At 36.1% G+C, this 14,390-nt stretch overlaps 1 protein-coding gene across 1 annotated transcript in view; it reads left to right on the forward strand.

Moving 5' to 3' along the window:
- ANKRD42 (ankyrin repeat domain 42) overlaps window positions 1-14,390 on the forward strand; it is a 63,528-nt gene that overhangs the window by 7,169 nt on the left and 41,969 nt on the right. The window contains exons 4-6 of the mRNA XM_077776191.1: window positions 5,182-5,289; window positions 8,347-8,466; window positions 10,061-10,196. Coding sequence (XP_077632317.1) covers window positions 5,182-5,289; window positions 8,347-8,466; window positions 10,061-10,196 — 364 coding nt within the window. The remainder of the gene's footprint in view (window positions 1-5,181; window positions 5,290-8,346; window positions 8,467-10,060; window positions 10,197-14,390) is intronic.

Genomic DNA, 14,390 nt, shown 5'->3' on the forward strand with positions numbered 1-14,390 from the left:
TTGTAAAACTCCTGTCTGATGTTACTTGAAACCTTTCTTAAGTTTGTGTAGTGTTTACCCCATAGGATAAAATGCAAGCTATTTAATACAAGAGACTTCTCTCTCCAACCTCATCGGCCATCATACTTGTTTTATTCTGTAATACTGGTGACTATTGTCATTTCCCAAACTAGCCTGCTGTTCCATGTTATCCTAGACGTTACACATGATGTTTTCTCTGCCTAGTCTCACCTCTTGCTTCTGGTTACTTGGTTGAAATCCAGGTCAGGCAGCTCCCACTTGGCAAAACTTTCTCCGTTTCCCCTCTCAGCATTCCTCAGTAAGCTACCTAGGAGCTACCCCTAAATCATACACATATTTTTAAAATTGTATTTTTTTGTATTACATTGAATTGTTCACTTTGAATCCCTTTTACATTTTGATCTCTTTGAAGGTACCATTTGGGTTTTAGTCCTCTTTTTTTTCAGCATCTGGCATATTGTATTCTCAATAAATGTTTGCTGTAGAGCTGAATTTGCTGAATTAAATTTACATATATGTATGCATATAATATATGCATATATATAATATATGCATATATATATATATATATATATATATATATATATATATNTTCATATTCTATGTCTCCCTCTCTCTCTGCTCCCCCCTGCCCCAGCTCGTGCTCTATCTCTCTCTGTCTGTGAAAAATAAGTAAATGTTAAAAAAATTAAAAGATTTATTTTTCAAGAGAGAGAGCACAAGCACATAAGTGGGGAGAGGGGCAGAAGGAGGGAGGGAGGGAAGGAAAGAGGAAGGGAGAGAGAGAGAGGGAGAGAGAGAGAGACAGAGAGAGAGAGAGAGAGAGAGAGAGAATCTCAAGTAGACTCCAAGCCCAGTGCAGAGATGATATAAAGTTTGATCTCACAAACCTGGGATCGAGACCTGAGCCAAAATCAAGAGTCAGATGCTTAACTGACTGAGCCACCCAGGTGTCCCTTAAATTTATATTTTAAGTGTTAGCATAGTACATAACAAATATTCTAGAAATGTTTGTTGAATTTTAATAAAAGTGAATTAAACCATAACATTTTGGGTACCTTTTCATTTAAAAATCATCCCCTAATTCTCTATTTGAGTACTACATTAATGCTTTTACATTTTGTTAATACTTTCTGAAATTTCCTAAGACTGTGGTACTTACGTTGGTAATATAAAATAATCACTAGAAAAACAAGTAGTGAAAAATATGCTTCATTAGACTTCATCTTTTTTTTCTTCTGTGAAATGAAATCAGTTCTTGAGCCCTTATGGTAAACTTTTTATTTCAGATATATTTTTTACTTCTAGAATTTCTTTTCCTTCTTTTTTAAAAAATAATTTGTGTCTCAGTATATTTTCTTTTTTGTTTTTCATTTTCTGCAATTGTATTACATCTTTCACATTTTAAAGTTAACTTGAAACTATAATAGCATTTCATATATTTGGATAGGAATCAATATTTTAATATTTATTCATGGACACAAAATAAAATTATTCAAAATTAAATCTTAATGTACTATAATTGAACAATATTCTCAAAAACAGATATTTATAGTTTTATTAGAATTCATATAATTCATTTTTATCCACAACTTTGAAATTGAATTGTTTGCCAAACATAGCATGAATTAGGCAAAACTTTAATTCAGTTAATACATTTTTATGAATGTGTATTTATTTTTATTAAAGATTTTGTCAAAAAATTTTTTAATGTTTATTTTTGAGAGAGAGAGACAGTATGTGAGTGGAGGAGAGGCAGAGAGAGGGAAACAGAATCTGAAACAGGCTCCAGGCTCCAAGCTATCCGCACATAGCCTGATACAGGGCTTGAACTCAGGTACTGCAAGATTATGATCTGAACTGAAATTGGACACTTAACGAACTGAGCCACCCAGGCATCCCCCCCAGTTTTTTTTTTTAATAAGTGCTCACTTTTTTTTTAATGTTTATTTTTGAGAGAGAGAGGCAGAGAGAGAGGAAGACAAAGAATCCAAAGCAGGCTCCAGGCTCTGAGCTGTCAGCACAGAGCCTGACGCAGGACTCTAACCCATGAACTGCAAGATCATGACCTGATCTGAAGTTGGACACTTAACAAACTGAGCCACCCAGGTGCCCCTTTTAGTTTTTTAAGTAATCTCTACACCTAACGTGCGACTTGAACTTGCAACCCTAACAAGATCAAGAATTGCATGCTCCACTGACTGAGCAAGCCAGGCTTCTATGTGTGTGTGTGTGTGTGTGTGTGTGTGTTTGTGTGTGTATAAAATTGTTTTTATAAGTATACTCTTTAATCCCTATCACCTATTTCAACCACTCCCTACCCACCTCCTCTCTGATAACTATCAGTTTGTTGTCTATAGTTATGAATCTGTTTCTTGGTTTGTCTTCTCTCTTTTTTTCCTTTGCTCATGTGTTTTGTTTCTTAAATTCCACATGTAAGAGAGATCATATGTATTTGTTTTTCTCTGACTTATTTCTCTTTGATGAGTCATTGTCATCATACTTTAATTCTTTTTTTAAAAATGTTTATTTACTTTGAGAGAGAGAGTGCATGCACAAGCAGGGAAGGTACAGAGAGAGAGAGGAGAGGGATCCCAAGCAGGCTCCACACTGTCAATGCAGAGCCCTACATGGGGCTGGAGCTCACAAAATGGAAGATCATGAGCTGAAATCAAGAGTCAGGTGCTTAACCAGCTGAGCCACCCAGGTGCCCCTCCTTTAATTCTTTAAATATAAATTCTTTCATTTTTATTTATTTATGTATTTTTTTTTTTAAAAAGACAAAGACCATGCAAGTTGGGGAGGGGCAGAGTGAGAGGGAGACAGAAAATCCCAAGCAGGGTCTGCCAGTACAGAGCCTGACGTGGGGCTTGAAGTCACAAAACCTTGAGATCATGGCCTGAACTGAACTCAAGAGTTGGATGCTTAACTGACTGAGCCACGTAGGTGCTCCCCAAATTAAATTATTTTAAAAAGAATTCCTTTTAGTTTTCCAAAACTATTTATAATAACTGCTTTGAAGTCATGTTAAGTCCATCACTGGGCCCTCTCAGAGATAGTTTCTGGTGATCATTTTTTTTTCCTGTGTATGGGTCACACATTCTTTTCTTGTTTGTATACATCTCAATTTTTTAGTTTGCCTAGACATTTTTTTAAATGTTTTATTTATTTCTGAGAGAGAGATAGTGTGAGCAGGGGAGGGTCAGAGAGAGAGGGAGGGAGACACAGAACCTGAAGCTAGCTGAGCTCCAGACTCTGAGCTAGCTGTCAGCACAAAACCCGATGTGGGGCTCGAACCCACGAACCGTGAGATCATGAGCTGAGCCGAAGTCCGACGCTTAACTGACTGAGCCACCCAGGAGCCCCGCTGAATGGCAATTGGATGGCAATTGAGCACATGACAACATGTTCAACATCATTAGCCATTAAGGAAAAGCAAAATAAACCAACAGATGCCACTACCCTGTTAGAATGGCAAAACAAAAACAAAAAAGATACTACCAAGTGTTGACAAGAATATGGAGCAACTGGAACTCTTGTACGTTGCTAGCAGAAATGTAAAATGGTATGGCCACTTTGGAAAACAGCTTGGCAGTTTCTTATAAAGTTGAACATATACTTACCTATGTTCTAGCAATCCTACTTACACATATTTACCTAGGAGAAATATAAAACCTATACATGAGTTTGCAGTGGTTTTATTCTTCTGTAACTTAATGGTGTTAGCATATAGTAGTCTCTCCATAAATATTTGTTGATAAATAAAAGACTTGCTGTGATTAGTAGTGATGTTGAGCCTTTTTTTTGTCATCATATTTTATTGGTCATTTATCGCTATTACAGGCAAATGATACTAAATGTTAAAAGCCTTTCAACAAGTGATGCAGCTATAGCTGATGTGACAATATATCCCAATGATACAACCAATTCTTATTTTTTTTGAATTTTAAGTAGATTCCTACCCAATGTGGGGCTTGAACTAATGACTCTGAGATCAAGAGCCACATACTCTACTGACTGAGACAGGTAGATGCCCCCCCACCAAATTCTTTAAAAAAAAAAAAAAAAAAAAACCAAAAAACTTCTCGCAGATAGAATCTCCAAACTTGAACATATAAAGACAGTAATGCCATATGTGGCACAGACCTCTAATATTGTATTCTATTGAGATTTATGTTAATTAAAATAGTAAACAAAGATGCATTTGACCCTCACTCCATTTTTCTTTTTTCCTCTTTTTTTAATTTTTTTTGAGTTTATTTTGAAAGAGTGAGAGAGAATGAGCGGGGGTAGGGCAGAGAGAAGGAGAGAGAGGTTTCCAAGCAGGTTCCACACTATCAGTACAGAGCCCGACACAGGAATGGAACTTACGAACTGTGAGATCATGACCTGAGCCTAAATCAAGACTTGGATGCTTAAGCAACTGAGCCATCTAGGTGCCCAACACTTGCCCCATTTTTTATACGCCACTTAAAAAAATTTTTTTAGAGAGCATCATTAGAATAACATCAGAATAACAATGTTTGCTCTGATACAGAAGCTTTTGAGCCCCTTTAAAGATCTATGACAGAGGTTGCAAATTGGCAGCCACTGAGTGAAAATGACTCACATATGTGGTTTGTTTGGTTTACACAGTATTGGTGTAATATTAGATTTGGATCAACATTTCACTTACATCAACAACTGGCTGGGATTAAGTAGCATTTACATTTTTTGGACAAGGAATGTGATCTCCAATTTGACATAGCTCCCACCGTTCCCTAATGTTTACCCAATAATAAGGGCAAGTGGGGGTTACCATATCATTGTTCTTGTGCTTTTGTTTTTCATAAACTTATCCCTCTCATTTACTTAAGATGTTTTCTAGGCTGTAGTATGTCATGATAAGAGACTAAATTCCAAACATCTAGAGCTGTTAATGGGGCACCTGGATGGCTTGGTCAGTTGAGCTTCTGACTCTTGATCTCAGCTCAGGTTTTGATCTCAGGGTTGTGAGTTCAGGCTCCACATTGGGCTCTGCACTGGGCATGAGGCCTACTTAAAACCCCCCAAAAACAAAACAAAACAAAACAAAACCACCCCCCCTCGGAAAACAAAGATCTAAAGATATTTTTAAAAATTTGCCTTATCACTTTTAACATGGTTATTTTCTTAATTTAGTGTCTTCATTGGCTCCTCTGGCATGGAGCTGATATCACACAAGTAACCATGAGAGGTTGGACAGCAGCTCACATAGCTGCAATCAGAGGCCAAGATGCTTGTATGCAGGTAATAATAACTTGGGTTACTTTTTAAAAAGTCAATAAGTTTAATTACTTTAGCATAGTTTTGTTGGGCTATTGCTTTCATTCTAATAATATGATCCATAGATTTAGTTCTTTGTCCGAAGCAAGAACTTACTGAATTCTATGACTCAGATATTTTGGTACCAAATAGAACTTAAACAAATTGTGTGAGACTGGGGAGTCTTTTATCTCTGAAGTAATTGGCTATCTGATAGGCTATCACAGAGATGCCCAGATTATCTTCTTTATAGCTTGCATCGTCTAATATTTCTTATTTAACATATATTTTTGGCCAGGATTACACATTAATATACGTAGGATCTAGCTTATTAGAGTAACTAGATATAATCAGTGTACTGCCATAAACTGGAATTTGGAGGAATACAAAATTGTGTAAGCAAACAAGAGCAAATAAAAGTAATGATTATCACTTTTCATGGGCCAATTACAGTTCCATGCATCACCTCATTTAATGTAACAATCTTTTGAGTTCCTGTTTTATAGGTAATGAAAATGATTCAGAGACAGTAAGTGACAAAGCCAGGATGTGAGCTTAGATTTTATTCTATTAACCTCTATCTATAATTCTATGTAAAATACTGGAATTGGAAAAATTACAGGTGTTCAAGGGATAAACTATTATATGAGTTTAAGCTGTAGATATTTTGTTGTATATTATTATGAATTAAGTTTGCATAGCCATAGAAGTAGAATAATGATTCATTTGTATAAGAAACTGTTTTATATGCATACTAATATATACTCCTACACATATACATAATGCATACTTATACATGCACATGGGTATTAATAGAGGAATGAAGTATTTCAGGAAATTATTCTAACAAAAATTATTCTAACAAGGTGTATCCAAGATGTATCTAGGATGAGGAGATTGTTTGGAGGCAAGAAGACCAGTTAGAGACTTTTGGTGTCATTACTACCTATAGAAGGAGAAATTTTATGGTGGCAGAGGGAAAGAAAATTGTTGAAAATATCTTGAAAAGTAGGCATTGACAGAGTAGAGGGAAAATTTAAATTCATTCAAGATTTATGTTAAAAATTAAATTTAAATTTAAATTCATTTAAGGCAGAATGACAGATAATTATGACACTACAAACACAGAAATCTGAAAGGCAGGGGAGATACAGGAGCAAAGATACTGAGTTCAATTTGGTACATATTATTTAGAGGCCCTGTAGGTCATTCATGTGCAGAAGGTCCAGGCAGCGGAAAAGGGTGCTGGAGACCAGGATTTCAGGAGTAATAAAGTATAGAGAAGAGAATAGAGTATTGAGGATTGAATTTTGAAGAATGTTACTAGCAGTAATGGTAGGAAGCAGAGAAATGAGCAAAGAATTGAAAGGAAGAAGTCAGAGATGGGAGAGCTGGGGTCCATTAGGGCTGTGCAAATGAAGAAGTGTAAAAAATTAGGCAGAGTATCACAGTTACAGCAGGAAGCTGAGAAAATCCCATTGGACGTGAGAGCTCACTATCAGGTGAGGTTTGCTGTATTTCCATGGAGTGTTAGGGATGGCACACAGTTTGCAGGGGAATTTGTAGTTGAGGCATTGAGGTATTAATGTGAGAAGAAGGCAATGGAAGAGCAAATACAGTAGTAACTTCAGGGGACATCAGGGTCAAATGAAGCATTACTTGATGCTTTCCTTCCTCTAAGCATTAGATCAAACCATTCCCTTTGTTCTCTTCATTCTCAGAGATTTGGTGGTATTTTTTGATACTGTACTGTGTAGTTGTTGCTTATCAAGGACTTCTTTGTATAGTTGATGATCTTTGTCTTTACATGTGTCCTAATTCCTTAGGTTGCCATGCCTTCATATTCTTCGTAGTGATTTTTAAAACACAGTAGGCACTCAATATATGGTTTGTGACGATTATAGACTAGCTTTTTAATTATGGAAACTATTCTTAAAACTTTTGATAGGAATTGTGACTGAGTCTTTTGTTAAGATACTGGTAAATACAGACTGGTTAAAAAAGAGAGTCTGAGGGAGTAAAACTAAAAAATGTTGCCTAGGGGTTCCTGGGTTGCTCAGTTGGTTAAGTGTCTGACTTCAGCTCAGGGCATTATCTTGTGGTTCATGGGTTTGAGCCCTTGTTGGGCTGTCTGCTGTCAGCACAGAGCCTGCTTTGGATCTGCTGTCTCCCTCTCCCTCTCTGCCCCTCCCTCACTCATGTTCTCTCTCAAAAATAAACATTAAAAAAATACAATATTGGGGTGCCTGGGTGGCTCAGTCGGTTAAGCGTCTGACTTCGGCTCAGGTCATGATCTCATGGTTTGTGGGTTCGAGCCCCGCGTCGGGCTCTGTGCTGACAGCTAGCTCAGAGCCTGGAGTCTGTCTTTGGATTCTGTATCTCTCTTTCTCTGACCCTCCCCTGCGTGTGCTGTCTCTCTCTGACTCTCAAAAATAAATTAAAAAACATAAAACAAAAAAAACACAATATTAAAAAATATTAACTACTAGTTCTTTTAAACCAATTGCTTGGTATATAGAGGGGTGAGCTATGTATATGACATAACCCATACACAGAATCTAGGCCAATTGTAAATTCTGATGGGATTTCCTCAAATGCAGTTAGAAATTTTTTTTGGAGCTAGAGGTAGTTACTTCAAAAAAGAATTCTATTCCATTATTTTGAAACTCAGGTAATAAAAGATTCTGCTTTTGAAATAGTGGACATATACCTTTTAGTTTATTAGCTTAGCATTAAAGAATTTAACTCAGTGATTATTAACCTCTGTTAATAATCCTGAAAAGCATGCCTTATAAATTGCATGTACCTGCTCAAATCAGAATGTAAAATCAGATATTATAAATGTCTCCTAGGCAAGGTTACAAAGGATCCCAAGAATTTTCTTACTATTAGCTAAGAATTTCTCATACTTTACCTGTGGCATGTGTGTAAGAACATATACAATAATCTAGCTATAGGTTGATAAATTACTTAATAATCTGAACCTGCATTTATGATTTAGCATATATATATTTATGTAAACTCTTATATCTCTATTTTGAGGCTCTCATAATCAATGGGGCAAATCTGGCAACTCAAGATGACCGTGGATGCACTCCTTTACACCTTGCTGCAACACATGGACACTCTTTCACTTTACAAATAATGCTTCGAAGTGGAGTGGTAAGAGATTCCTGTTGATATGTGAGAATGTATAATCATATAGATGGAGTAGCATTTGGTAGCCTGGTTATCTCTTCCTGACTTTTAAAATCTCTTACATGACTTTTGGTAAGTAATTTGATATACCTCTAGCTTTTTTGTCTTTAAACATGGGAGCAATAATTTAGATAAAGCTTCAAAAGAACCCAGTTTAGGGGCGCCTGGATAGCTCAGTCGGTTAAGCTTCTGACTCTTGATTTCAGCTCAGGTCATAATCTCAGGGTCATGGGATCAAGCCCTGCGTTAGACTCTGTACTTACAGTATGGAGACTACTTGGGATTCCCTCTCTCTCCCCCTCCCCCTTCCTCCTTTCCCCCCTCCCTCTCTCCCTCTCTCCTTCCCTGACTCTTGCATATTCATGTGCACTTTATCTCTCTCAAAATAAATGAAACTTTAAAAAATAAAAACCAACCCCAGTTTAGCAGTACAAAGTATTTCAGAGGCTATGGGTTCTTCCTGTCTGTTCAGAGTTTAACTGGGAAGATTATGAAGCTTCCAAACACATCTTAACCAGTGATTGTAAATCTAAATTTGTGTGTTTGCCTGTTTGTTTTGTAATTTATTTTATACATTAATTTATTATTTTTTTATAATTGTTTTTTTAATGTTTTATTTATTTCTAGGAGAGAGAGAGAGAGAGACAGCGCGAGCAGGGGAGGGTCAGAGAGAGAGGGAGTCACAGACTGAAACAGGCTCCAGGCTCTGAGCTGACAGCACACAGCCTGACACGGGGCTCGAACCCACGAACCGTGAGATCATGACCTAAGCGAAAGTCGGACGCCCAACTGACTAAGCCACCCAGGCGCCCCTTTTATACACTAATTTAGAAAGTGATTTTTATCTTCAGAAATTAAAAAAAATTATTTTAATGTTTATTTATTTTTGATAGAGAGACAGAGTACAAGTGCGGGAGGGGCAGAGAGACAGGAAGACTCAGAATCCAAAGCAGGCCTCAGGCTCTGAGCTGTCAGCACAGAGCCCCACACTGGGCTCAAACTTACAGACCGTGAGTTCGTGACCTGAGCTGAAGTTGGCCAGTTAACTGAGCCACCCAGGTGCCCCAGAATTTTTGTTTACTGTAATATTTTCTTTAATATTACCCAGTGATTGTAAAAAATATATAACTTATAAGATTTACGCATACTGAAGACATTGTGGTAAGAGTTGAGAAAAAGTTAAAGTCCTTTTTAAGTATTTTTATTTTATCATTAACTCTTTGTGCTCTAAAGGGTCTGACTAGATCATTTGAGTCCATCCTTTTCATTTTATTGGTCAAGAACCTGTGACCAGTAAAATGACTAGTTAAGTCCCTTTATAAAAACTATTTTTATGAAATAGCTATGCTTTTTTAAAGACTATTTTATAAAATTTCATTACTATTTTATTAGCTCATATGTTTCAATCAGTGATTGTAGTAAATTTTTCTATTACCTTCGTTGTTTGTCTTATATTTTTAAGAACAGCCTCCATTTTCATTTGCAGAATTAAGCTGCTTGACTTATTGTTTCTCCTACAAATGGAAAGAAACTGAATTCTTGTGAATGTTACCTCTAGGATCCCAGTGTGACTGATAAGAGAGAATGGAAACCTGTGCACTATGCAGCTTTTCACGGGAGGCTTGGCTGTTTGCAGCTTCTAGTTAAATGGGGATGTGGCATAGAAGATGTGGACTACAACGGAAACCTTCCAGGTGTTCTTTACAAAAGCAACTTTTACATGATTGATTGTGTTTAAGAAATTTACACTTGTCATCATTTTAACAGTTCCTCAGAAAACTAAAGTAGTAAATATATTGACCTGAACATTTTTTACTCTCGAACCTGTGTTATGTACCTGTTATGTGATTGAGTTTTTTTCCTGGAACCGTATCAGCAAAAGAGACATTGGCAAAATTAAACTTGGATTTACTCTTTCCACCAGGTGTTTTCTTTATCTACTCTTTAGGGTTGTTGTTATTATTTTTTTAATCTTTATATATTTTAAGGGGGGGAGAGTGGGGGAGGGGCAGAGAGAGAGGAAGAGAGATTCTCAGGCAGGGTCTACACTGTCAGCACAGAGCCTGATGCTAGGATTATTATTTTTTTAACTTCATACAACTTCACTTCCCAGACTACTGTTTATAAAAAATCGTATAAATAGTGGACACTCATGTATTTGAGTTCATTTTCTAACTACAGTTGGCTAGCCTGCGATTAGCTGACCGTTTGAGACCTGTACCTTAAACACTGTCTTCTTCTAAGAAGCGCTGTAGAAATTCAGAAGAGAAATAGATCACAGAGTGGAGTGCAGGTTGCTAAAAATGATACTCGAATTATGTCTCAAAAGAATCTTAAGTAGCAAAACAAATGAAGGGGAAGTTCAGACAAGCCTGTTCGCATCTTAATAGCTTCACTCAAATCACTTTTTGGCTTAAAAACTTCCTAGATTGCTATGGAACTCTGATTTCTCAGTTTGGCATGCTGTACCCTCATAATATGGCTTCTACTTTGGCCTCCTCTTCCACCCCTTTATCCTACTGTCTACGATCGTTTTGCTTCTTTGTGAAGTGCATCCTTTAGTGTTTATAGAGTTAAGATCTGTCGGTATGAACTCTCAACTTTTTGTATATCTGGAAATTATTGTTTTGCTCTTATTTTTTATTTTATACATTTTTTAATTGAAGTAGAATGCACAGTCCATTGCATTTTCACAAATGAGTACTTTTTCTGTAACCATTAGCCAGATCAAGAACTAGTCTCTTTCATGTCCTGTTTTTGGTTACCAAGAATCTCCAAAGTTACCTCACTTCCAACATAAAAATTAGCATTTTTTCTTTCTGAACTCTATGGGATAAAATAATACAGTGGTATTCCTTTTAGTCTGACTTCATTTTCCAAAGTGATTGTTATCAGTTCATACACTCATGAGTGGTATTTAAGACTTTCAGTTATTACACTTTCTCATTAATACTTGGTATTATTACTTTTTTTTTTTTAGTTTTAGTCATTCTTTTGGGTGTAATGCTTTATTGTGGTTTTAATTTACATTTTCTTTGATTAAAAATGTAGAACAGCATTTTCCCCCTGAAGTTTATACCTCTCTTTAAAAATTTTTTTCTCATTTTTTTAAATTGAAGTGTGTTTGACATACATGCTGTATTACTTAGGTGTATAACATAATGATTTGACAGTTCTACATATTACTCTGTTTCTCCCATCCCCCCTTCAACCCTTCTCATTCTGGCAGCCATCAGTTTATTCTTTGTATTTATGAGTCTGTCTCTCTCTCTGTTTGTTTGCTTTTTAGATTCCACATGTAAGTGACATATGGTATTTGTCTTTGTCTGACTTCAGTCACTTAATATAACACTCTCTAGTTCCATCCTTATTGTTGAAAATGACAAAATCTCATTCTTTTTATGGCTGAGTAATACTCTACTGTATATATATACCACTTCCTCTTTATTCATTCATCTATCTGTGGACACTTAGCTTGCTTTCCTATTTGGACTATTGTAGATAAGGCTGCCGTAAACATAGGGGTGCATATATCCCTTTGAATTAGTGTTTTCCATTTCCTTTGGGTAAATACCCAGTAGTAGAATTACTAGACTTGTGATATTTCTATTTTTAATTTTTAGAGGAAACTCCATACTGCTTTTCACAGTAATTGCACCAGTTTACAGTTTACCTTTATACTAACAGTACCTGAGAGTTCCCTTTTCTTCACATCCTCTCCAAAACCTGTTATTTTTTTATTTTTGATGCTCGCCATTTTGACTAATATGAGGTGATAGCTCATTGTGATTTTGATTTGCATTTCACTGATGATATCTTCACCCATTCAGTAGGTTACTTTTTTGTTTTGTTGATGGTTTAGCTTTGCTGTGCAAAAGCTTTTTATTTTAGTATAGTCCCAGTAGTTTATTTTTGCTTTTTTTTTTTTTTGGCATGAAGAGAGATATCCATAAGTATGTTGCTAAGACCATGTCCAAGAGATTACTGCCTGTGTTCTCTTTTAGGAATTTTATGATTTCAGGCCTCACATTTAGTTCTTTAATCCATTTTGAGTCTATTTTTGTGTATGGTATAAGAAAGTGGTCTAATTACATACTTTTGCATATAGCTGTCCAGTTTTCTCAATGTCATTCATTGAAGAGATTGTCTTTTTTCCATTGTGTATTCTTCTTTTTTGTAGATTAGTTGACCATGTAATTGTGGATTTATTTCTGGACTTTATTCTGTTTCACTGATATATGTATCTATTTTTGTGCTAGTACCATACTGTTTTTGTTGTTGTAACTTTGTATTCTTTTTTTTTTAAACTTTTTTAAATGTTTTATTTATTTCTGAGAGAGAGAGAGACACACACACANCTGAGCCCAAGTCAGACGCTTAATGGACTGAGCCACCCAGGCACCCCTGTAGTTATTCTTGAAATCTGAGATTGTGGTACTTTCAGCTTTTTTCTTGTTTCCCCAGATTACTTCAGCTATTCAGAGTCTTTTATCATTCCATTCAAAATTTAGAATTGTTATAGTTTTGTGGAAAATACTCTTGGTATTTTGATAAGGATTGTGTTAAGTCTGTAGATTATTTTGGGTAGTATGGACATTTTATTAATATTCTTCCAGTCTGTGAGCCTGGTATATATTTCCATTTGTGTCATCTTCAATTTCTTTCACTTATGGTTTTCAGAGTACAGGTCTTTCAACTTCTTGGTTAAATTTATTCTTAGGTATTTTATTCTTTTTGGTGCAATTGTAGGTGGAATTATTTTCTTTTTCTTAAATTTTTTTTTTAATGTTTATTTTTTAGAGAGAAGGAGAGACAGAGCAGGGGAGGGTCAGAGAGGGAGGGAGACACAGAATCTGAAGCAGGCTCCAGGCTCTGAGCTGCAGCACAGAGCCTGATGTGGGTCTCCAACTCATGAACCTTGAGATCATGACCTGAACCAAAGTTGGCCACTTAACCGACTGAGCCACCCAGGCACCCTTGGAATTGATTTCTTAATTTCTCTCTGTGCTGCTTCATTATTGGTATATAGAAACGCAACTGATATCTGTATATTAATTTTGTGACCTGCCACTTTACTGACTTCATTTATTACTTCTCGTAGTTTTTTTGGTGGAGCCTTTAGGGTATTTTTATGTATAGTATCATGTCATTTGCAAATAGTGACAATTTAATTTTTTCCTTACTGATTTAGATGTCATTTATTTTTCTTGTCTAATTACTATGGCTAGGGCTTCCAGTACTAAGTTGAATTAAAGTGGTGAGAATGGACTTTCTTGTTTTGTGCCTGATCTAGAGTAAAAGCTCTTAGGTTTTTAGCATTTAGTATGATGTTAGCTGTGGATTTGTCATATATGATTTTTAATATATTGAGATATATCCTCTGTATACCACTTTGTTGAGAATTTTTATTATGAATGGATGTTGTATTTTGTCAAATGCTTTTTCTGGATCTCGTAAGATTATCATATGGCTTTTATCCTTCCTCTTATTGATTTGTTGTACCAGGGCACCTGGGTGGCTCAGTTGGTTAAGCGTCCGACTTCGGCTTAGGTCATGATCTCACGATTTGTGGGTTCGAGCCCCACATCGGGCTCTGTGCTGACAGTGAGCTCAGAGCCTGGAGCCTGTTTCAGATTCCATGTCTCCCTCTCTCTCTGACCCTCCCCTGCTCATGCTGTCTCTCTCTCAGAAATAAATAAAACATTAAAAAAAATTTGTTGTATCATACTGATGCAGATATCTTTTTTATTTAAATATCTTTTCTATTCTATGTCTTGCCTTTTCATTCTTTGAAGATATCTTTTGATGAATAGATGTTTTAACTGTAATGTAGTCAAGTTTAATAAGCTCCTCCTTTATGGTTAATCCTTTCTGAATCCTGTTAAAAA

The sequence above is a fragment of the Crocuta crocuta genome, unplaced genomic scaffold, assembly GCF_008692635.1.
Source record: "Crocuta crocuta isolate KB4526 unplaced genomic scaffold, BGI_CrCroc_1.0 scaffold332, whole genome shotgun sequence".
NCBI lineage: Eukaryota > Metazoa > Chordata > Mammalia > Carnivora > Hyaenidae > Crocuta > Crocuta crocuta.